Source organism: Pseudophryne corroboree, chromosome 1 (genome assembly GCF_028390025.1).
Source record: "Pseudophryne corroboree isolate aPseCor3 chromosome 1, aPseCor3.hap2, whole genome shotgun sequence".
NCBI classification, from domain to species: Eukaryota; Metazoa; Chordata; class Amphibia; order Anura; family Myobatrachidae; genus Pseudophryne; species Pseudophryne corroboree.
In genome coordinates, this window is record NC_086444.1 from 811,400,316 (window position 1) to 811,425,425 (window position 25,110).

At 45.7% G+C, this 25,110-nt stretch overlaps 1 protein-coding gene across 3 annotated transcripts in view; it reads left to right on the top strand.

The window, feature by feature from the left end:
- Window positions 1–25,110, top strand: part of TBCK (TBC1 domain containing kinase) — a 733,906-nt gene that overhangs the window by 265,285 nt on the left and 443,511 nt on the right. For all 3 annotated transcript variants that reach the window (XM_063919248.1, XM_063919252.1, XM_063919243.1), the window contains one exon: window positions 19,042–19,078. In XM_063919248.1, coding sequence (XP_063775318.1) covers window positions 19,042–19,078 — 37 coding nt within the window. The remainder of the gene's footprint in view (window positions 1–19,041; window positions 19,079–25,110) is intronic.

A 25,110-nucleotide genomic window follows, 5' to 3' on the forward strand; every position in this document is an offset into this window, starting at 1 on the left:
GGAATCTCTAGTCGCTATGTTTGGTTTTCGTCTGCGATTATTTAAAAATGTCAAATTTATTATCATTTTGGAATCTCTCATATTTGTATATTGAAGAATTATTTTTCTGTAAATGAAACCAGGTTCAACACAATTTATCCTGATGGCATTTAGTTTATATTATGTTATTTTCATTCCAGTGTAACATGTATTTATGATATATACAGTGGTGCTAGAAAGTTTGTGAACCCTTTAGAATTTTCTTTCATTCTGAGTAAATGTGACCTTTAAAGGTTTTCAGATCTTCATCTTAAAAATAAGAATAGATTAAGAGAACCCAATAAATCAAATGACATACAAATGCATGCACTTTTTAATTCATTAATTGATCAGAATAATCCAACCTTGAATTTCTTTGTTGGAATAAGTGTGTGAACCTCTTGGATTATCAGTTCAGCTAAAGGGATCGTGAGTGGCCCGCAGGTTGAAATGTGGCTGCAGTTTGGGATTTTTAGCATAGTGTGCATGTGATGCTGGCTGCGTATTAATCTTTGACATCTTACGGTACGATAAGTTGACAGCTGACACCAAGAAGTATCTTGGTGGAGGCAGGGAGTATGCACATAAGAGCTCTGCTCCGTGGGTTTGGTGTGGGCACATTGCCAGAGTTACTACCTATGCAGAGTCATGCTTATGGAGAGTTAATGTCAATTCACTCGCATCTGCTTTACCTAACATGGAGTAAGTATAATTGCCAATGATGGTTGCTGTTCTGGACAGAGGAGTGGGAGGTGTGATCATATGCGTAAAACTTCATATAGTATATGGTTGTATAGTAGCATTTGTATTGTGATTTTAGCAGGTGTCCAGAATTGTGTTCGCATAATGCGAGACTCAGAATCAGGCGCAATCAATGGGATGACAATCAGGTATGGTTTTGGGTGGCCAAGCACTACTAAAAACCACAAATAAAAGCCTAGGTCTGGTCTTCACTCCACTGGGGTGCAGGCAATATCTGTTGCAGATGCAGTGGAGCGATAATTTGCTGCTATGCGTGAACCAAAGCTGTAATGTGCATGTGTGGCGATGGATTCGTGTCAGCACACACACTTTTCAAGGCAAGAATACTACAGAAAAATGGGATGTACTAAAAACATTGCTCGCTAGTTATAATCGCAAGTTCATTCCCATGGGCAGTAAATGAAGGAGTAATAATTCCAAACCAATGTGGCTTAACAAAAACATGAAGGAACTAATGGCCAGAAAGCGGAGAGCATTCAAAAAGTATAAATCGGACGGGAAGGCGAAGTCATTCTAGGCCTATAAGAACTGTAACAAAATATGCAAAAAAGGAATCTGAGCCTCTAAAATAGAAACGGAAAAGATAATAGCAAAAGAAAGTAAATCAAACCCATTTTTTTTTTTAAATACATCAACAGCAAAAGATTCAAGAAAGAGAGTATAGGCCCTTTAAAAGGCAATATGGGTATCATAACGAAAGACAATAAGGACATAGCAAACAAATTAAACAGGTTTTTCTTACCTGTATTCACAAGAGAGGACCAGATGACGGGATTGATGCATAACCTCAGCAACGATAATGTCCCACTGCTTAATGCTTATTTAAGTGAGGTAGTCTGTGACCGTTAAAAAAAAAATTAAGATTAATAAGTCACCAGGTCCCGACGGAATTCACCCAAGGGTTCTCATGGAGCTACACTCCGAATTAGCAAGACCCCAATGTTTGATTTTCAATGACTTACTTACATCAGGTATGGTCCCCAAGGACTGGTGTATAGCGTAAGTAGTGACGATATTTAAAAAGGGAAGTAAATTTGAACCAGGTAATTATAGACCAGTAAGTCTTACATCTATAGTGGGGAAGGTACTGGAAGATATTTTAAGGGATAGAATACAGGAGTTCCTTGAAACCAATAAGGTTATTAATAGGAACCAACACAGATTTGTGAAGGATAGATCATGTCAAACTAACTTAATAGGCTTCTATGAAACAGTTAGTGCAAACCTAGATCAGGGTAAAGAGGTGGATGTAATCTTTTTAGACTTTGCTAACGCTTTTGATACAGTACCTCACCTCAGACTTATCTACAAACTAGGTGCTTCATCGCGCCCTAATGGCGCTCTTCACACCGTCGCAAGGGGCTACGCCCCCTTAATCCTTGCATGCCTTTCTGGGGTTCAATATTTGTATTATTTGGAGTATTGCAACCCTTTGTTAGTGGTTAAATATTGCACAATGAAAGGGCGTGCGATGGTGAAGGAGGCACAGCCCCTTGCGACGGCGTGAACAGCACCTGCAGGGCACGATGTACAGAATGTAGCGGGTGCGGGGGGGACTGCGGATGGGGAAGGGTGTCTGTAGATGCTGCTGTTGGAGGGGGAGCGGATGCGGGGGGGGCCCGAATGGGGAAGGGTCGGGAGGTGCGGGTGGGGGAGGGGCATTGGAGTGGGGGCTGCAGATGGGGGAGGGGTCCAGAGGCACTGCAGGTGGGGGAGGGGCAGGGGTGCCACGGGTGGGGGAGGGGCAGGTGCGGGGATGTTGCGGATGGGTGAAGGGTTCCGGAGGTGCTGTGGGATGGGAAGGGGCGGGGGTGGGGTAGGGGGTCCGGAGGCGCCGCAGGTGGGGGAGGGGCAGGTGCGGATGGTGCGGCGGATGGGGAAGGGGGTCCGGAGGTGCTGCAGGTGGTGGAGGGGCGGGTGCGGGGGTGCCGTGGGTGGGGGAGGGGTGGGAACCGCGGATGGAGGAGGGTGTCTGCAGATGCTGCCGGTGGAGGGGGGGGCAGGTGTGGGGGGATACATATATAGGGGTGGATGGTGGAGGGGGTCTGGAGGTGCTGTGGGTGATGGAGGGGGTCTGGAGGTGCTGTGGGTGGTGGAGGGGCGGGGGAATGGGAGCCGTGGGTGGTGTAGGGGGTCTGGAGGCACAGCTTGTGGGGGAGGGGTGGGGTGCCGCATGTGGTGGAGGGGAAGGTGCGGAGGTGTGGTGCATTGGGGAGGGGTCTGGAGGCGCTGCGGGTACTGTACCTGCCAAAAAGGTAGTTGGAGGGTATGCAGTAACTGGGCCAGGACAGGGGGGACAGGGTCAGGACAGGGGTGACGGGGCCAGGACAGGGGTGACGGGGCCAGGACATGGGCGACGGGGCCAGGACAGAAATAACTGGGTCAGGATAGGGGTGACAGGGCCAGGATAGGGTTGACAGGGCAAGCACAGGGGTGACAGGGCCAGGATAAGGGTGACAGGGCAAGGCCAGGGGTGACAGGGACATGACAGAACACAGGGCACGGGAGAGATTGGTATTTGGGACAAAACAGTGGTGACAGACAGATGTGTATTACCGGAGTCACTGCTGCTGGCTGCTGCTGTTCCACTCCAACCTGTTGGGATCTGCTGCTGGTGGAGACTTGGCATAGCTGACTCTCTCAGGCTGGAGTCCTGCTTCCTCTGCCCGCCCACATCCCTCCCCCCACTCCTCAGTCACACACCGCGGACCTCGCGCGGCTGCCGGCACTGTGGTAAGGGGAGACTGGGAGTGACTGGTTAGCCCCCAGGAGATTTCTGCGGCTGGAGGGAGGAGGGGGTCGGAGACTGCAAGCAGCGCGGACTTCTGCAGCGCTGCCCGCCAGCTAAAGTGTGAGAAGGAGCTGGGCGCACCTCTCTGTGGGCAGCAGCGCTGCAGCTAGCGGTGGGGTTGTCGGGGCTGGAGATAACAGAGGCAGTACGGAAGCTGCACAGCGGCAGGTGCCCTATAAAACTGCAGCTAAGAAGCCTGGAGTGTACCAGAAAGTTATGCTCCTCCGCGCCACGGAGCCCCTAATGAGTATGCTGGTGTGGGGGGTCAAGCACACAGTGAGCCGGTGTCCGTCTGTCTGGACGGCATACCCCCTCACACACACCCATACCTCGCAACTGTCCCGATTTTTGCGGGACAGTCCCATTTTTTGGGGTCTGTCCCGCTGTCCCACCCACGGGCCGCAGTGTCCCACGGTGGGGGGGGGGCGTTTTGAAGCTCCTGTTCTCGCTGTTCTGTTTAGTGGAGACAGGAGGAGAGGGGGCATCAAGGGGTGGTCGGATTAAGGGGGGGGGGCCCAGAGGGTACGTACCCCGGGCCCCACAGTTTAAGGGGGGCCCCCGGCTGGCGTAGCTCTGTCCCAGCTCTGAAGCTCCCCCGTCCTGCCAGCAACAGCAGCAGCATTGTGCTACAGTCAGCACACGCTGCTGCGTGTTGGCTGGTCTGTGGTGTTACAGGGAGGCAGCAACCTCCCTGCTTTCTTCTGCCTGTGCGGGTGTGTAGGAGGGAGCGACCACCCCCTCTGGATTTACCCCTAGCTGAGGGGCCAAAATCCCATTAAAAAAATAAATAAATTCCCAAAAGTTGCATAAGGGGGCGTGGCCACGTGTCCCGCGATTAGGCCACGCCCCCGAACCTGCAGCCGGCACAGCAATGAGATAGGGCCACCTGTCTCAAGTGCCCCGGGCCCCCCGGACTCATAATCCGCCCCTGGGGGTATGCCAGCAGCTCACAGAGCGCTGGGCATGCCCCCTCACTGACTGAAAAGGGTGCGTGGCTCGCGATCGTAATTCCTCTGTGAAGCCACGCCCCCTTTTCGTTGACCACGCCCCCTTTTCACCGCGCGTGTGTCCCTCCTTCTGCCTGAAGATAGTTGGGAGGTATGCACTCCTGCCTGTGCCATGCACATACCATCTGCTTCTGCTCCTATAGATTTGCCCAGATCTGTGACTCATTTGACTAACTCCACCCAGTGTTGTGACTCCGCCCAGCGTTAGCAAATGAGGCACAAAGTCACAGATCTGGGCTAATATATAGGAGATTAAGAGAAATTGGGCTAGAGAACAAAATATGCACATGGGTTAGCAATTGGCTGGACAAAAGGAAGCAGCGTGTGGTGGTAAATGGAACATTTTCGAATTGGACTGAGGTACTGAGTGGTGTTCCACAAGGGTCTGTACTTGGACCACTATTGTTCAACATCTTCATAAATGATTTAGCAGTAGGTCTACAGAGTACAGTGTCAATTTTTGCAGACGACACCAAACTGTGTAAGCGGGATACTTAGTCGCTTCAGAACGACTTATTTAAACTGGAAGCAGCAAAATGGAGAATGAGGTTCACTATAGACAAATGTTAGGTAATGCACTTTGGTAGCAAGAACAGAAACACTACCTACATACTAAATAGGGAAAAATTAGGGGATTCTGTACTGGAAAAAGATTTAGGAGTTCACATAGATAGCAAACTTAGCAGCAAACTGCCGTTGCTGAGCAATGACGCGCCTGGGCATTGCGTCCGCCACGCATGCGCAGAACAGACCTGTTCGCACCGCTGCGATGAACCGCAGCGTGCGAACCTGGCGCGATGAAAACGCAGCGTGCGAACGGGTCAGAATGACCTCCTCAGTCATTACTTTTAAGACTGGGCTAGATAAATTCCTAATGGATAAGGATATACAGGGTTATGGTGGCTAAATCATACACTATAGAAATAAAAATAAAAAATAAAAACAGCAGGAAGTGACATTAACAGCTAAACATTCATCGCAGTTAAAATTAGTCTGAAAAATATTACACTGTAGGAGATCACTAACAGGTTGAACTCGATGGAAAAAATAAGATTTTAAACCTACCGGTAAATATTTTTCTCGTAGTCCGTAGAGGATGCTGGGACTCCGTAAGGACCATGGGAATAGACAGGCTCCGCAGGAGACATGGGCACTTTAAGAAAGACTTTGACTCTGGGTGTGCACTGGCTCCTCACTCTATGCCCCTCCTCCAGACCTCAGTTAGAGAAACTGTGCCCAGAGGAGACGGACAGTACAAGGAAAGGATTTTTGTAATCCAAGGGCAAGATTCATACCAGCCACACCAATCACACCGTATAACTTCTGATATACTACCCAGTTAACAGTATGAAAAACAACATAGCATCAGTCCAAGACCGATGAAATTATAACATAACCCTTATGTAAGCAATAACTATATACAAGTCTTGCAGAAGTAGTCCGCACTTGGGACGGGCGCCCAGCATCCTCTACGGACTACGAGAAAAAGATTTACCGGTAGGTTTAAAATCTTATTTTCTCTAACGTCCTAGAGGATGCTGGGACTCCGTAAGGACCATGGGGATTATACCAAAGCTCCCAAACGGCCGGGAGAGTGCGGATGACTCTGCAGCACCGATTGAGCAAACAGGAGGTCCTCCTCAGCCAGGGTATCAAACTTATAGAACTTTGCAAAGGTGTTTGACCCCGACCAAGTAGCAGCTCAGCACAGCTGTAGCGCCGAGACCCCTCGGGCAGCCGCCCAAGAAGAGCTCACCTTCCTAGTGGAATGGGCCTTAACCGATTTTGGTAACAGCAATCCTGCCGTAGAATGCGCCTGCTGAATCGTGTTACAGATCCAGCGAGCAATAGTCTGCTTTGAAGCAGGGCCGCCAACTTTGTTGGCTGCATACAGGACAAACAGTGCTTCTGTTTTTCTGATCCTAGCCGTTCTGGCCACGTAAATTTTCAAAGCCCTGACCACATCAAGGGACTCTGAATCCTCCAAGTCACGTGTAGCCACAGGCACAACAATAGGTTGGTTCATATGAAAGGATGAGACCACCTTAGGCAGGAATTGAGGACGGGTCCGCAATTCCGCTCTATCCATATGGAAAACCAGATAGGGGCTTTTATGTGATAAAGCCGCCAATTCCGAAACTCGCCTAACCGAAGCCAAGGCTAACAACATGACCACCTTCCAGGTGAGATATTTCCACTCCACTGTCTTAAGTGGTTCAAACCAATGTGACTTAAGGAAACTTAACACCACGTTAAGGTCCCAAGGCGCCACCGGAGGTACAAAAGGAGGCTGAATATGCAGTACTCCCTTCACAAAAGTCTGTACTTCAGGTAATGAGGCCAATTCCTTTTGAAAGAAAATGGATAAGGCCGAAATCTGAACTTTTAAAGGAGCCTAATTTTAGGCCCAAATTCACTCCAGTTTGTAGGAAGTGAAGAAAACGGCCCAGGTGGAATTATTCCGTAGGAGCATTCCTGGCCTCACACCAAGAAACATATTTTCTTCATATTCGGTGATAATGTTTAGACATCACGTCCTTCCTAGCCTTTATTAGCGTAGGAATGACCTCATCCGGAATACCTTTTTCCGCTAGGATCCGGCGTTCAACCGCCATGCCGTCAAACGCAGCCGCGGTAAGTCTTGGAACAGACAGAGACCTTGTTGTAACAAGTCCTGCCTTAGAGGAAGAGGCCACGGATCTTCTGTGAGCATTTCTTGCAGATCCGGATACCAGGTCCTTCGTGGCCAATCTGGAACAATGAGAATTGTTCTCACTCCTCTTTTTCTTATTATCCTCAACACCTTGGGTATGAGAGGAAGAGGAGGAAACACATATACCGACTGGAACACCCACGGTGTCACTAGGGCGTCCACAGCTACCGCCTGAGGGTCTCTTGACCTGGCGCAATACCTTTGTAGCTTTTTGTTGAGACGGTATGCCATAATGTCTATTTGGGGTAGTCCCCACCGACTTGCAATCTGCGCGAAGACTTCCTGACGATGTCCCCACTCTCTCGGATGCAGATCGTGTCTGCTGAGGAAGTCTGCTTCCCAGTTGTCCACTCCCGGAATGAACACTGCTGACAGAGCGCTTACATGATTCTCCGCCCAGCGAAGAATTTTGGTGGCTTCCGCCATTGCCACTCTGCTCCTTGTGCCGCCTTGGCGGTTTACATGAGCTACTGCGGTGATGTTGTCTGACTGGATCAGAACTGGTCGATTGCGAAGTAAGATCTCCGCTTGACGTAGGGAGTTGTATATGGCCCTTAGTTCCAGGATGTTGATGTGAAGACAAGTCTCTTGACTTGACCAAAGTCCTTGGAAATTTCTTCCCTGTGTGACCGCTCCCCAACCTCGGAGGCTCGCATCCGTGGTCACCAGGAACCAGTCCTGAATGCCGAACTTGCAGCCCTCTAGAAGGTGAGCACTGTTTAGCCACCACAGGAGAGATACTCTGGCCCTGGGGGACAGGGTGATCCGCTGATGCAATTGCAGATACGACCCGGACCATTTGGCCAAAAGGTCCCTTTGTAAGGCCCTTGCATGGAATCTGCCGTATGGAATGGCTTCGTATGTTGTCACCATCTTTCCCAGAACTTGAGCGCAATGTTGTACTGACACTTGTTTTGGTTTCAACAAGTTCATGACTAGAGTCATGAGTTCCTGCGCTTTTTCCTTCGGAAGAAAAACCCTTTTCTGGTCTGTGTCCAGAATCATGCCCAAGAAGGGCAGACGAGTTGTAGGATTCAGCTGCGACTTTGGAATATTGAGAATCCAGCCATGTCGCTGTAACACATTCAGTGAAAGTGATACGCTGCTCAGCAACTTCACCCGTGATCTCGCTTTTATGAGGAGATCGTCCAAGTACGGGATAATTGAGACACCCTGCTTGCGCAGGAGCACCATCATTTCCGCCATTACCTTGGTGAAAATTCTCGGGGCCGTGGAAAGCCCAAACGGCAACGTCTGAAATTGGTAATGACAATCCTGTACCGCCAATCTCAGGTACGCCTGATGATGAGGATATATGGGGACATGCAGGTATGCATCCTTTATGTCCAGAGATACCAAAAAATCTCCCCCTTCTAGGCTGGCGATGACCGCCCTGAGTGATTCCATCTTGAACTTGAACCGTTTTAAGTAAAGGTTCAGGGATTTTAAATTTAAAATGGGTCTGACCGAACCGTCCGGTTTCGGAACCACAAACAGAGTTGAGTAGTACCCCTGCCCTCTTTGAAGCAGGGGAACCTCTACCACCACTTGTTGCAGACACAATTTGTGAATCGCATGTAACACTATCTCCCTTTCCAGGGGTTGTTTCGGTAGGGCTGATTTGAAAAACCGGCGAGGAGGCACTTCTTCGAATTCCAGCTTGTAACCCTGGGAAACAATTTCTATTGCCCATGGATCCACCTGTGAGTGGACCCAGACGTGCCTGAATAGTCGAAGACGTGCCCCCACAGGAGCTGACTCCCTCAGGGGAGCCCCAGCGTCATGCGGTGGATTTAGCAGAGGCCGGGGAGGACTTCTGTTCCTGGGAACTAGCTGTGTTGTGCAGCTTTTTCCCTCTGCCCTTACCTCTGGCAAGAAAGGACGATCCACGTGCTCTCTTGCTTTTATTAGAACGAAAGGACTGCATTTGATAATGAGGCGCTTTCTTAGATTGTGAAGGAATATATGGCAAAAAATTTGATTTACCAGCCGTAGCCGTGGAGACGAGATCCGAGAGGCCCTCTCCGAACAATTCCTCACCCTTGTAAGGCAACAACTCCATATGCCTCTTTTAGTCGGCATCACCTGTCCATTGCATGTTCCACAGGACACGTCTAGCAGAAATCGACATAGCGTTGACTCTAGAACCCAGTAGACTAACGTCTCTTTGGGCATGTCTTATATATATATATGTAAGACAACATCTTTTACATATAAATATATATATATATATATATATACTAGGGACAATAACATGGTATCCTTATCTAGGGTTTCAATCTCCGCTGATAAGGTATCTGTCTACGCTGCTACAGCGCTATAAACCCATGCCGACACAATCGCCGGTCTGAGTAGTGTACCAGAATGTGTGTAAATGGACTTCAAAGTACTTTTACTGCATTCTATCTGCAGGATTCCTGAGGATAGCTGTAAAGTCAGCGCTAGCTTTTTTTGGGTAAACGTGTCAATGCCTTGTACACCCTAGGGGAAGATTCCCATCGTATCCTGGCTCTATTAGGGAAAGTATACTCCCTGAGACTTCTTTTTGGGAAGCTGCAGCTTCTTGTCTGGAGATTCTCGCTCTTTTTCTTCATGAGAGGAGGGAAATTTACCTCCGCTTTCTTCCCCTTAAACATGTGTACCCTCGTGTCAGGGACAGTTGAGTCATCAGTGATATGCAAAACATCTTTTATTACAGTAATCATATATTGAATACTTTTCTGCCAGTTTTGGCTGTACTTTGCATTATCGTAGTCGACACTGGAGTCAGACTCCGTGTCGATATCAGTGTCTATTATTTTGGATAGTGAGCGTTGTGAGACCCTGAAGGTCTTTGTGACATAGGGACAGACATGGGTAGATTCCCTGTCTGTTCTCTAATCTTTTGTGTAATAAATTCATCTTGGCACTTAATTTCACATATCAAATCAGGCGTCGGCGTTGTCGACGGAGACACCACACACACACACACATTTGCTCCATCTCCTCCTTAGGAGAGCCTTTTACCTCAGACATGTCGACACACACGTACCGACACACCACACACTCAGGGAATGCAATTCTGAAGACTGTTCCCCCACAAGGCCCTTTGGAGAGACAGAGAGAGAGTATGCCAGCACACACCCCAGCGCAATATGACCCAGGAAAAACACAGCAATTTAATGTTAACCCCGTAGCGCTGTTATTATCTGCGCCGAATTATGTGCCCCCGCTCTTCTTTAAAACCCTCTCTTCAACCGTGGTATAAGCAGTGGAGAGTCCGGGGAGCTTCCTCTCAGCGGTGCTGTGGAGAAAAACATGGCGCTGGTGAGTGCTGAGGGAGAAGCCCCGCCCCCTCGGCGGCGGGCTTCAGTCCCGCTAAAAGTGTAAAATTGGCGGGGGCTCATGCATATATACAGTGTCCAGCTGTATATATGCTCTCTTTTTCCAAATAAGAGGTTTATATTGCTGCCCAGGGCGCCCCCCCCCCCCCCCGCCCTGCACCCTTACAGTGACTGTCATTTGTGAGGTGTATGGGAGCAATGGCGCACAGCTGCAGTGCTGTGCGTTACCTCAGTGAAGATCAATGAAGTCTTCTGCCGCCTCTGAAGATCTTTTCATCTCATACTCACCCGGCTTCTATCTTCCGGCTCTGTGAGGAGGACGGCGGTGCGGCTCTGGGACGAACTCCAGGGTGAGACCTGTGTTCTGACTCCCTCTGGAGCTAATGGTGTCCAGTAGCCTAAGAAACGGAGCCCTGAAACTCAGAGAAGTGGGTCTGTTTCTCTCTCCTCAGTCCCTTAATGCAGGGAGTCTGTTGCCAGCAGGCTCCCTGAAAATAAAAAACCTAACAAAAATGCTTTCTTACAGGAAACTCAGGAGAGCTCCTGAAATGCACCCAGCTCCTCTGGGCACAGTATCAAACTGAGGTCTGGAGGAGGGGCATAGAGGGAGGAGCCAGTGCACACCCAGAGTCAAAGTCTTTCTTAAAGTGCCCATGTCTCCTGCGGAGCCCGTCTATCCCCATGGTCCTTACGGAGTCCCAGCATCCTCTAGGACGTTAGAGAAATTGTCTTTTTTCAAACTCAGCAACTATGTTATGTTACATAAGATTTATACACAAAATGAGTGACCGGTAGTCAGCGTTTGGGGGAGGTAACTGGGAGTTGTTAGAAAAACACATGCGTGCAGTGAAGGTTTTCTGTGCGTACCATAGTCAGCTGCTGTGAATTGGTACTCAGTTGGAGAGGCCTTGGCATTTTAGGTGAGACCCTCATTCTGAGACAGCATAGGGTTGCTTAGAGCACTGTAAAGGGCCCTACACATTGAGCGATCTGCCGCCGAGCTGCCCGACGGCGGATACGGGCGACCCAACGAGATCTTTCATTACTATCGCGCAGTGTGTAGGGCCCTTAAGTCCAACTGATGTTCCCAATGTTTACACTTATGTACGTATGCGTCAGAGGTGAGGCGCCAGCAGTAGGTGTCTCTATGCACAAGATGGCACCTGAGTCATTAGCATATTTACCCAAATACCCTACCAGCAAAATCACAGCTGCACATGCAATTGCGTGCATCTCTGCATCAGGCCCAGATCTGCGGATGTACCTAGTTTGTGAACACATACTGGGGCAGATGTATTAACCTGGAGAAGGCATAAGGAAGTGATAAACCAGTGATAAGTGCAAGATAATAAACACACCAGCCCATCAGCTCCAATATGCAAATTGACAGGATCTGATTGGCTGTGCATTTATCACCTTGCACTTATCACTGGTTTATCACTTCCTTATGCCTTCTCCAGGTTAATACATCGGTCCCTATGTGCCTTTAGGTTCACATTCTTTACCGACAAACATAAGAATGAAAAAGCATAATTTTATGTGTCATACGATCTGAACAGGGATACGTACTAATATGTATGATCCAGAGAGCGGGATCCAGTCCGCCAGAATGCCGGCAGCAGGGCGAGCGCTCACTGCGTTCGCCACGCTGTGTGCGCGGTGGCACGCTGCACTTGGCACAGGTTATATTCTCCCTCTATGGGTGCTGTGGACACCCACAAAGGGGGAATAGCCTGTCTCGCCGGTATTCCGGTGGCGTCATTTCACCCGCTGTCTGGATTCCGGTGTCGGTATTGTGACCGTCGGGCTCCCAATTGGCGGTATTGTAACCGCTTCCCTCTGAACATATTTAGGTTACTTTAATGCAGAAATTCCAACATTTCTGAAGGGATACCAAACACTAGCACCACGGTGTATTATTGGTGTCTTAAAAAAAAAAAGTCTGCATTTTTGTAACGTTTTTGAGGCTTATGCGAAGAGTTGAATGTGAAGTCACTGTCAATATGCAACAACTAAATAGGATTAGTTCATTCTCAGTCAAGATAGACAAATATTGAAGTTTGCATTTTAGATAAATGTCTGGGCTGCTTAGGATTGTGCTGCTTTATATTTGTTTGAAAGCTAATGCAGTTCAGTCACTGTTAGATACATTATCTATTAGACTGACAGACATTGTATCTGACAAGCTGAAACCCAGACATCATTTCCATACACTGGGAGATATCTCACATTGGGGTATATTTACTAAAATTTGTATTTTTCAGAATGAGGTTAAAGTTCAAACATGAATGACATCGAAAGTGTAAATTTGCAACTTTTTGAATTTATTACGACTAATTTACTAAGCTGTCGTATTCTGCATTTTCGTGTTTTCCGATGTCGATGTCATTCGTATTTTTTGGCAGTGTTTTACGGGAGTGAATAGTAAAACACTGCCGACATTAACACAATGAATCTCTGCCGGATCTGTGAGATCCGTGCAGGGCTTCATTGTGCACCTTTCGTAAAAAAAATAACATTGTTACAAATCTAAAAAAAAATGCGTGGGGTTTCCCCCCCTAAGCAAAACCAGCCTCGGGCTCTTTGAGCCGGTCCTGTTTGACAAAATATGGGGGGGGAAATGACAGGGGTTCCCCCATATTTCATAAACCAGCACCGGGCTCTGCGCCTAGTCCTGGTTCCAAAAATACGGGGGACAAAAAGCGTAGGGGTCCCCCGTATTTTTGAAACCAGCACCGGGCTCCACTAGCCAGGTACATAATGCCACAGCCGGGGGACACTTTTATACTGGTCCCGGCGGCCCTGGCATTACATACCCAACTAGTCACCCCTGGCCGGGGTACCCTGGAGGAGTGGGAACCCCTTAAATCAAGGGGCCCCCCCCCTCCAGCCACCCAAGTGCCAGGGGTGAAGCCCGAGGCTGTCTCCCCCCATCCAAGGGCGGCGGATGGGGGGCTGATAGCCTTTTGAAAAAAATGTGAATTGTTTTTAGTAGCAGTACTAAAGTCCCAGCAAGCCTCCTCCGCAAGCTGGTACTTGGAGAACCACAAGTACCAGCATGCGGTGGAAAACCAGGCCCGCTGGTACCTGTAGTACTACTACTAAAAAGATACCCCAAAAAAAACAGGAGACACACACCGTGACAGTATAAGTTTATTACATACATGCACACCTCCAAACATACTTACCTATGTTCACACGAGGCTCGGTCCTCTTCTCCATGTAGAATCCTAGGGGTACCTGTGAAAAAAATTATACTCACATAATCCAGTGTACCTTCTGTTCTTTGTATAATCCACGTACTTGGCAAAATAAAAAAACGGAAACCCGACCACGCACTGAAAGGGGTCCCATGTTTACACATGGGACCCCTTTCCCCGACTGCCGGGACCCCCCCTGACTCCTGTCAAAGAGGGTCCCTTCAGCCAATCAGGGAGCGCCACGTCGTGGAACTCTCCTGATTGGCTGTGTGCTCCTGTAGTGTCTGTCAGGCAGCACACGGCAGAGATACAATGTAGCGCCTATGCGCTCCTTTGTATCCAATGGTGGGAACTTTGCGGTCAGCGGTGAGGTTACTTTCGGTCAAAGATCAGTGTTAAGCATATGAAAGAGGCTGCTGAATGTAAAAGAAAAGAAGAGGACAGCAGTAAAGTGTTAGAATGTGAAGTCTAGCTGAGCAGTGTTAGAAGTGTAAAAAATATGTGAAAAAAGCTACATAAATATAAAACAAACACAATGTGATAGAAGTGTTAAAAGTAAATGTAAGGTGGTGATGCCCCAAGGTGGCCCAGCCAGAGCAATATAGGGAGCTCCACGCCCCAAAAGCTCACCCCCAAACTGACTTTGTATATAATTAAAAGGATCATACCTATGTCTTTTGTGCAGTCAGAATGTGCTGGTTCCCTGTTTAAAAGCCTGAGAGGCAGTGGGTGGGGTGCTAATCCAGAGATGAGTGCTGTCCCAATCCCTCAGGTGTGTATACACACACATAATATAGACTATATGGAAACGGGGCCTGGACTGCACCCCCTAGCTTATTATAATGGGATGTGCTACCTTGCTGGGACTAAGTACTGTAATACTACAACATAGGAACAAAGGGTGCAGGTGCACCATACACCATTAAAATTATTATAACCATAATATAATATTTGAGGTTCCTGCCCACCTGCTTCACGGTGACCTCATCGGACAGGTCCCTAACACTATAGGGGTTCACCTCCGGGACGCAGAGAACCCCCAGACCACCCCAGCCAAACCACCCCAGGGCATCACACAGAAAAAAGGATAGGAGTGAAAGATCAGTGTTAAGCATATGAAAGAGGTTGCTGAATGTAAAAGAAAAGAAGAGGACAGCGGTAAAGTGTTAGAATGTGAAGTCTAGCTGAGCAGTGTTAGAAGTGTAAAAAATATGTGAAAAAAAGCTACATAAATATAAAACAAACACAATGTGATAGAAGTGTTAAATGTAAATGTAAGGTGGTGATGCCCCAAGGTGGCCCAGCCAGAGCAATATAGGGAGCTCCACGCCCCAAAAGCTCACCCCCAAACTGTGATTTACAATATCTATGTATGCATTTATGCAAATAGCAGAGGTATAATACACCTCAGTTTTATGTGACATAAAATACCGTGGTCTATTATTTTTAATAAGTCTGTTAAAAAAAAATTTTGGGATGTTATTTTAATAAATTGTTTTTTATATACATTTGGGAACATCATTGGAATTGAGCGCCGGCCTGGTGTTTGTTTGTATTTGCTTTATTGGTTGAGGAGACTGGCTACCTTCTCACCAGGTGGCTGCTAGTTCCAGGGTGTTAACCCTCACAGATCTGCTCAGCGCCAACAAACCTTATTTCTTGTTTGCATCTCTATGCTACAAATGATCCTGGCAACAAAAAAAGGAGTATCAAAGCAGATGGATCATGACTATCATGACTAGATTTTTTTTGTACTTGTGGATAGGTATAGCAACTAGATTAAACAGCCAAGATACAGAGTTGGATGGCGTTCCCTCTCCCACCACTAACCTAGTAATGTGAATGACTCCCGAATCTTGGGGCAATCCCACCAAATATGGAGGAGAGACCTCGGTGTCTGTTCACAGCGCCAACAATAGTTAGGCAAACCCCGGGAACATTTTGCAGAGAACACTTGGGCATCTATACCACCATGTAATGAATTTAAAATGCATCTCAACTACAGAGAGGCTTTGTGAAGAAACTTTGATGTAAAGAAAAATTTGTTTCCACTGATCTTCAGTAATAAAGCGTCCCGGTTTATTATGCCAAACTGAGGTGAAGGTAGAGAGAAAGCCAAAATGTATCTCATTCAGTAGTTTATATATGTCAGAAAGAGCATGCCTCGGTGCTGTGGAAGCGGTACATAGTGATTCAAAATCGGTAAGAGCTCAAGAGAGCAAAGTCACACGTAGGAGTTTATACAGAAAGTGCTTCACCTGGAAGTACCACCACAGTTCCCCATTTGTCAATTTCCATTGCTAGGGAGGATCTTCGGGTGCGTCAGGGATGGTAAGGACGGCGTCCAAGAAACTACGTCTGTGGGTATAGATAGAAAGTGATCTTCAATTGTAACCCGATGTTTGTTATCTATACCTCTAGTCCATTCTATTACATGGCGAAGAAGGACTCCATGGTAATAGTGAAGAAAGTTAGGAAGTTGCAGTCCTCCTTGGTTTTTGCGCCTATAGAGGGTACTGTGTTTAAACCTTGGTCTTTTATTGCCCCATATGAAATCTTGTATGGTCTTATGTAAATCCTTAAAAAAGTTAGGGGAGATATGTATGGGCAATGCCTGCAATAACTCAAGCAGTCCAGGAAGGATATTCATTTTAATAATACTGATACTTCCCAACCAAGAAGTCCGTTAAGGGTCCCAACACTGCAAGTCAAAGTTAACGGTCCAAAGGAGGGGGTCAAAATTCAGTTAACCAAGTCAGAATTATCCTGTGTATGGAACACACATAAGTATTTAATATGTGAGGGGTGCCAAACAAAAGGAAAGGCTTATTGCAGTCCAGTTACTAATGCTGAAGGGACGTTAATATTCAGGCAATTGATTTAGAATAATTCATTTTAAAGTTAGATAACACAGCAAAACTTTGGAATTCTGAGCAAAAGGATGGTAGAGATACCGTGGGATTTGTGATGAGAGCTAAAATGTTGTCTGCATAGAGCGCAAGTTTACACATGGAGGACCTGGCCTGGATTCCACTAATATTGAGGTTCTTCCTAATCGCACTGACCAAAACCTCCATGCATAATATAAACACCATAGGGGAGAGAGGGCAGCCCTGCCGCATACCATTAGTAATAGAGAAGGACGAAGAGAGCATCCCGTTAACCCTGAACCTTGCATTTGGATTTTGATAATGGGATATTTTGGAGAGGCAAATAGGGCCTAAGCCCAATCGTTGCAATGTCCTGGACATAAACACCCAATCCACCTTATCAAATGCTTTCTCAGCATCTATCGATAGAAGTATCGCAAGAGAGGAGAGTTTGGAGGACAGGTGTATAAGATTAATAATTTTGGTAGTGTTTCGGGCTTCGTGGCTCAGGACAAACCCTGCCTGATCCTGATGGAGAATATCATGTATGAATAATTGTGGACGGGTGGCTATCATTTTAACCAATAGTTTCACATCAGTGTTCAGCAAAGATATTGGACGATAACTAGAGGGGAGCGTGGGGCATTTACCCTCTTTTGGTATGACTGTCATGTGAGCCTCTAGTGGCTGATGTAACCAAGGACAGGAGTCAGAAATTTGATTAAGGGCCTATAATAGTAGAGGTGCCAGGACGACAAAAGCTTTGTAATAAGAATTGGTAAAACCATCTGGTCCCGGGCTCTTTCCCGATGCAGAGGACATAATGGCTGTTTCTAACTCAGTCAGGGTGAAAGGGCACTCCAAAGAAAACACTGCCTCCTCTGGTAGTGATGGGAATTTCACTGAAGCAAGATACTCGTCTATTCGTTGAGTCTTAAGCGTTAGCTCAGCGTCGGACAGGGCATGATTCAAGTTATATACTTATGTATAGTATGTGCGGAGGATGCTGGCTGTATCAGCAGAAAGGTGGTGGAGGGAACCAGCAGTATCTTTGACCTTAGGAACAAAGGTTGTTGCCTGTCGATTTGGAGCATATGAGCGAGTAGCTTACCTGGTTTATTGCCATCCAAAAAAAATCTAGTGGATGGCTAGTTGAAGCAAACCAAACAATAGCTTGGCTATAGTGGGCAGATAAATAATACATCTTATTATCTGGGAAACCACGACCACCATTCTTTGGGCCCTACATAAATAGGCAGAGATAGCTCTAGGCACTTTATCCCTCCTGAAAAACTGTCCAAACCAGGTATGGATCTGGAACCCTTACAGGCAAGGTTTGGAACAGGTAGAGGAGTCTTGGCAGGAGATTTATTTTGAGGGCCGCAATCTTCCGAACCACAAAATTATGTGACTACGCCATTGAAATAAATGTGCCTTTACAGTAGAGAAGATATCAGAGTATTTTTCTTTATAGAGAGAGACATATTTACGGGTCAGGAAAACACCTAAATAATGAGTCATCTTTGTTACACAAGAAAATTCTTATTTCATACATTCTTAAGGATTTTGCAAGGTTTGAACATAATTATTATCATTAGTAGTATAATATATATATATATATATATATATATATATATATATAATAACACAGAACAATTGTTAGATATTTTTGTTGAATTGTCTTATATATATTTATTAACTAATGTGATATAGTTCTACAAGTGAAGGATTGTGTTCTAAAAGTACCAGACATTGCTTCCGGTATCCGTCATCCCACAAGTGCTCTCTAGCATACCTACAATCTGGTTTCTGTTGATGCTATCTACAGTAGCTGAATATGCGACCTGTTCAGTGCTAGTTCTAAGCACACGCTGTCCATTCACCTAGTGTGTCTGTGCCACAAAGCACTTGAGCCACTTACTGGACATTACATTGATCATTTACCCATGCTTCCTCTTCAATGTGCAGTCTGCTGAGCAGGTGCCTTCAGTAACCTTTCCCACCTGTACAGTGCTGCTATATGGCACGTTACATACTGTACAGATTAAGGTAATTTCCATTTAGATTTAGAAATATGTAATGCTTGCAGCTGTAACGTTTATTGTATTATAAATAGGATCACGAGTGCTAATACTTACAGTATGCTGTAAGTAAAGTTATGAAACATGTAAAAGTAGCAGGTCACTTTCCTGTAAATTGTATTTAAAACAACACATGGTCAAATTATTAAAAAGCCATTGGCATGTTTTATAAAATATTAGGTTTGCAAACCAAAGCCCCTATTTGTCAAGTGTGTAGCATAATTATGCATTTAGCATTGCAGAGTGAACAAACTGATTGTATCTGTTCTCTTGCAGCTCTACGCAATTCCGTGGTTCCTGACCATGTTCACACGTAAGTCACAGCTTTACTGTTTTGTTTGTGCGGAATATTTTATTGCTTTACTTTTTTTCTGTCCATCTGCAGGCATTCACAGTAATTGTAATGCATTCTGGTCAGGGTTTGTCATGTTTGCTGATCACAGATATTAAACATCAGCTTCTACCAAGTGAAGCACAGCTTGCACAGGCATGAAGGGGTTAAAGGCTGTAAGCAGATGGATGCGGATGTGTCACTGAAAGGGAGAGGTAGATTGTAGTGGAAAAGGAGTAATGGGAATTCAATCAAGGTAGAAGATTAAACCCTACAAGGCTGTATTTGTGCCTGCTGATCCGGCTCTTTTTTTGGAGAAGGTTGCTTGTCTTCTAACTTCTAGTTTCTCATACCAAGGGCAGGTTGAGTGAAGAACTCTTGTCAGGTTTGATTAAACAATTAATGGCTAGATGGAAGGATTGCTTGCATCATCCAAGCAGGAGCAGAATTTACAAGTACATCATGCTGCTCTTGATAGTGCCAGAACAAGAAGAGAATCTTCATTTAACATTAGCCAAAACTCCCTTTAGAAAGCAATTTGCACTTCTTTGAAATACACTTGAAATGAAAAGCCTCCTTTTAATAGGTTAAATAAAAATCAAGACAAATGCTTCCCAGTTGTAATTACAAGACTTGGAAGTGAATAAATCCATTTAGTCTTGAAGAGTTCGGCAGTGCTTTAGTAATAATCTATTTAGAATGTTGGCACAGTTTTCCCTGCCAAGAGGCTAACTAGCATGAGTGGGTCTTAACATCGCCTCAGGTCTTGTAAGAATAGGCATGGTTATCAGTTAGTTGGCAAATTAGAATAATGGTTTCAGGTGTTCAGCCGTCGTTTTATGTGCTATGGGCAGGTTGTCGCTGCCTCTCCTGTGAAAGTATGCTAATACCATAGGAGGCGTCTTGTGTACATAGACGCCTCCTGCTGTCTTCTGTTATCCGCTGCTGCTTCCACAGCCACAGTCATCGGAACACTTGCATGGGCCATCTTAGTAACCTTCATGTAACTCAGAATGACCGTGTATTTCATGACTCAAGTGACACTGCACACCAATTGGGAAACATTGGGGTTGCGCTTAAACAAGAGGCAGATTCAGACCTCATGGGGCCTCCTTCCATAAACAATCCGTAGCACTATATTTCTGTTACTGATTTTGACTCCTGCCACCCCACAATCTACATGGTGATGGTATGCCACCTCACCCCTCCACCTTTTCCCCCACCACCATTCACTGTATGGTGGCGTGCCTGGATTTCCATGAAAAACAGCAAACTGCAGGCTGAATGAGCATGGTCACATCTGTATCAAACTAATCAGGGCAGTCTCCTAGTGTGTCCTAGTCCTAAAACACATTTCCTACAAAAAAGTTGCCCGATGCTGGCAGAGTCTCACAGGTCCTGGCATCCCAAGAAACCACAGAAAAGATATATGAGGACACATCTGTAAATGGGCTTGATTCTGAGTCGGACTCAAGTCCAAAAGCAGATGCTCCTTGAGATTATCAGCAGACAGTGCATGCACTGCACCATGTATACACACCTTTATGGAGTATACTAAAGTGGATGGTTTTTCCCATGCGAGTCTGGGTTGCTCTGTTCATGAAAGGGTGTTTCTAGGTGTCAATTCATTGGCGTGTTGTGAATGTGTAGCCAGACTTTGTGCTTCTTTGGGGCACGCGGATGGAGATTGGGCGCCTATTTCAGAAGGATCTTTTGCACCTAGGGATGAGTATAAGTCCCAATACTAATAATGACCGCTGTGAATAGAAAAACATTGGGTGGTGCGACCTTACGCATGAAGCCAGATGGATACTCGCATTAGCATAAGGTAGTATATTGGTTTTCGCTGACTTCTACATTTGCAGCCCCAATACCTGAATGTTTACCAATTGCTCTCAATATGTGGAGAAGGTTCATGACAGGATATCCTGGGACTTCTTCAGTTTTGTCTTTATAATTTTGGCTTCCCACTGTAGTTATTTAATCTGTCATGCAAGGGTGTAGCTATCATATGTGCAGGTAGTGCAGCTGCTATGGGGCCCAGACCTGAGAGGGGCCCACCTTCCCTGTCAAAATCAAATGTGTTGTACAGTATACATTTTTCATCATTGGTAGATACATAGGGGCACTTACAAACTTTTACCTTGGGGGCTACAATATATCTATTTATCCTGCTCATTGTAATGTGGTTTAACCACTTAACTGACGATTTTTCCCTTCAAAAGCGTTAACAACATTGTTTTTTTAAATTTATTTTATTTAATAAAGTAGAAAAAGTATTTTTTACAATATTTAAACATTATATTATGCACATCTGCAGAACGTATCTTCTCGACAAAAACGGTGGGACAGGGTGGGACGGCGCAGTTGCATGAAATCTGACCATGCCAGTTAATTGTTTTAAAATGAACTGGAGGCCATTATACTGTTACATAATATAATATAAAACACTGTAATGTAGCACAATATAAAGTGGAGGCACTATAGTGTGGCATAATATGAACTGTATCATAATGTGAATTGGGGATACTGTGTTGCATAATGTGTACAGGCAGCCCTTCAATGTGACATAATATGAATTAGAGCACTACTGTGGCTCATAGAATATACTAGCACACTACTATGGGACATAACATTAACTAAGGCACTACTGTGGTTCATAAAATAAACTAGGGCACTATTATGGGGCATAAAATTAACAAGACAGGGGCCCTACCTTGTAGTCATCTCATTGAGGTACACTCATGATTCTAATTATCCACTTAACTTAATTAATATTCCTAGAGGTTCAATACATTTTCTGATGAGAAATTTAACATTTTATCTTTAACTCATGAATGACATCCTTTTGTGTGTCATATAATGCATTGAAGTTACTATTTTTATCACTTAGATGAAGATCTGAGGACATTTAACGTCACATTTATATAAACATTCTGAAAATTCTAAACTAAAGGATTCAAAACTTTCTAGCACCACTGTAAACAGTATTTAAATTCATGACCAGCAGCAGGAAACTTGCCTTTTTGTCATTTTAATAAATTTTGCTATCTAATTTATCCATTTCCTTATTTTGCGAATGTCTGTCCTTGGATGAATTTAGTTTCTGTTTCCCTACTTTTAGGGCTAACCTCCCCAGTTGATCCCAAAGGGGAGGTCCAAGGGCAAGTAATGAAGACGTAGTGTTAACACACAGCAGTTGTCAGGCCATGATAAAGGAATTCAGGGGGCCCCACTCATGTTAGATTGAAAAGCATCATGTTGACATGTCAATGTCGACATGCTTGGCACATTGACTGTGTTGACAATCATCTCAACATGATAGAATGTCAACCTAACATCCTTGGTGGCTAAAGTGGTTACGGTACTTACCTGGTTCCAGCAGCTCCAGCGGCTCCAGAGTGTTCTTCCGGGTCACGGTGGTCATATGACCAGCACTTTGGCAGTGACTTTCAGGTGAGTTTTCTCCCACTAATACCTAACCCCCCCCAGTGCCTAACCCAGCGGCTCCTAACCTTAACTAGTAGCATTCTGAGAAAGTTGACGTATCAGATGTCAACATTGTGAACATGAAGACATTCTGAGTATGTCGACATGGTGCCTGCTGACATGTTAATCTATGTCGACATTATGAATGTTGACGTGGTCAATGTCGACATGGACTGGATCCCAGATCTGGTGTTGGGGCTTAACTTACAGGCAGCCTGGGGTGATTGTTCAATGTTCTGGAGTCTCTTTGATATGCCAGAAGAGTAGATAAATATAACTTAGTGCAGTATCTGTTATTAACCTGACGTATTCAAAGCCCATGTAGTCAAAACAGCATGCAACATGGAAGAGCTCACAAAATAAGTATAAATGGAATTTGAGTGCACCAAACAATTACAATTATAATACATTTAATAATTATACATCATATACAAGGTTTTTGGCTTAAACTTGTCCAATATTATGAGCCTACCCGAGAAACTTCAAGGTAACCTCATCTGGTAAGTCCCTAACATTATAGGAGGTGACCTCCAGGGCGCAGGGCACCCTCAAACCACTGCAGGGCACCACACAAATAAAGGATAGCAGTGAAGTGACAGCAGCTGCTCAGTGTTAGAAAAAGGATAGCAGTGAAGTATTAGAGTGGTTAGTTAGTGAAAGTAGCTCCTAAATGTTAAATGGTGATGCCCCGGAGCTCCACGCCCCAAAAGTCACCCAACATTTATAATTATATAGTAGTCAGTTGTGGGGTGAACTTTTGGGGTGTGGGGCTTCTTGGATTGCTCTAGTCGGGCCGCTCCGGGACATCACCATTTACCATTTCTTTTTAACACTTAGATCACTCTGGGTTTTTTTGTTTTTTATTTAACATTTTCACACATCTATTTTTTATTTTTTGAAAACTTCTAACAAATTGGTACTCGGGAAAGGCAATATCAATACATGTGTTTATGTTTTCCATTTGTGTATGCCCTGATTGCTACAGCAATTTGTTCATTGCATTTTTAATTGTTTCTCCTGTTCATTAGTTCTGGACATCTCACTGCATACATCCAAAATCTGGCAAAAATAAGCTCCACCCCCATGTGCCCAAAGCCTGCTCTATCTACCCAGAATAGTCTCCTTCTGAGCAAAATACCACCCACTTTAGGACACCAAAATCTGGACTGTTAGGAGCTACAGTATGCCATTCTGTGTGCTAAAAGTGGAGAACATGAATAACATATATATACAGTAGTGAGGTCAAAATAATGGGCAATTGTTTCATGGATCATGCCACATTAAAAGCATATTTTACCTTATATCCAACCTCCAACTAACAGATTGGGAAAATGGGGGTCATTCTGACCCGATCGCACGCTGCAGTTTATCACAGCGGTGCGATCGGGTCAGAACTGCGCATGCGCCGGCACTGCAGTGCGCCAGTGCATATCAGATGGCCGAAGGCCGTTGGGCCGCTATGATTGCCTCAGAGGCGGTCGTTGGGCGGGACGGTGGCGTTTGGCCGCCATTTCGTGGGCGTGGTCTGACCAACACAGGCGTGGCCGGACCGAACGGGGGGCAGGCCGCAGAGGCTGCGTGATGTCACACGCAGCCGCTGCGGGCCGGGGAGCGATGAGTAGCCCCGGCCAGCGTGCTAAAGCTGCACTGGTCGGGAGCTACTCTTGAAGTGCAAAGGCATCGCCGCGGTGACATGCGGGACGGGAGAGCCCTGTGCTGGGCGTCCCCCCCGCATGTCAGTGTGAATGATCATAGCTGTGCTAAATTTAGCACAGCTACGATCAACTCGGAATGACCCCCAATATACTCTGACATTTTAAGCCTAAGCAAAGTTGTGTTAGTTTAGAGGTGCAGTCTTCTGCCCACTGCACCAAATCAAAATATAACCAATACAATGACTACAGTCAACCAACTCTCCTTACCTATATTTGTTGAAATAGATTGAGTCATTAACCACTTAACTGGCATGGTCAGAGCACATGCGACTGCACCGCCCCACTGTGTCCACCAGTTTTTGATGAAGAGATCCGTTCTGCAGATGTGCATAATATAGTATTATTATTTATTAACAGTTTCTTATATAGCGCAGCAAATTCCGTTGCGCTTTACAATTGGGCACAATGATAAAACAGAACTGGGTAATAAACAAACAGTCATAGAGGTAGGAGGGTCCTCCTCGCAAGCTTACAATCGATAGGCAAATAGGCATGGATACACAAGGAAAGGCACTGTCTATTGCATATTTGTCCACCGGATTGCAAAGGTTCTAGGTGGGTTGCATGATATCACATCACAGCAATGATGAACCATGGTCAGAAAGAAGGGAAAGTAAAGAAAGAGAAAATATGTGGAGGATATGTGCGGACTGTACAGTTGGGATATAATCGGATAGGAAAGCTTATGAAGATTGAGTGAGCGGTTCTGGAATGTGATAAGCTAGCCTGAAGAGGTGAGTTTTCAGGGTACGCATGAAGGTTTGAAGACTAGGGGAGAGTCTTATTGTGCGAGGTAGGGCATTTCACCGA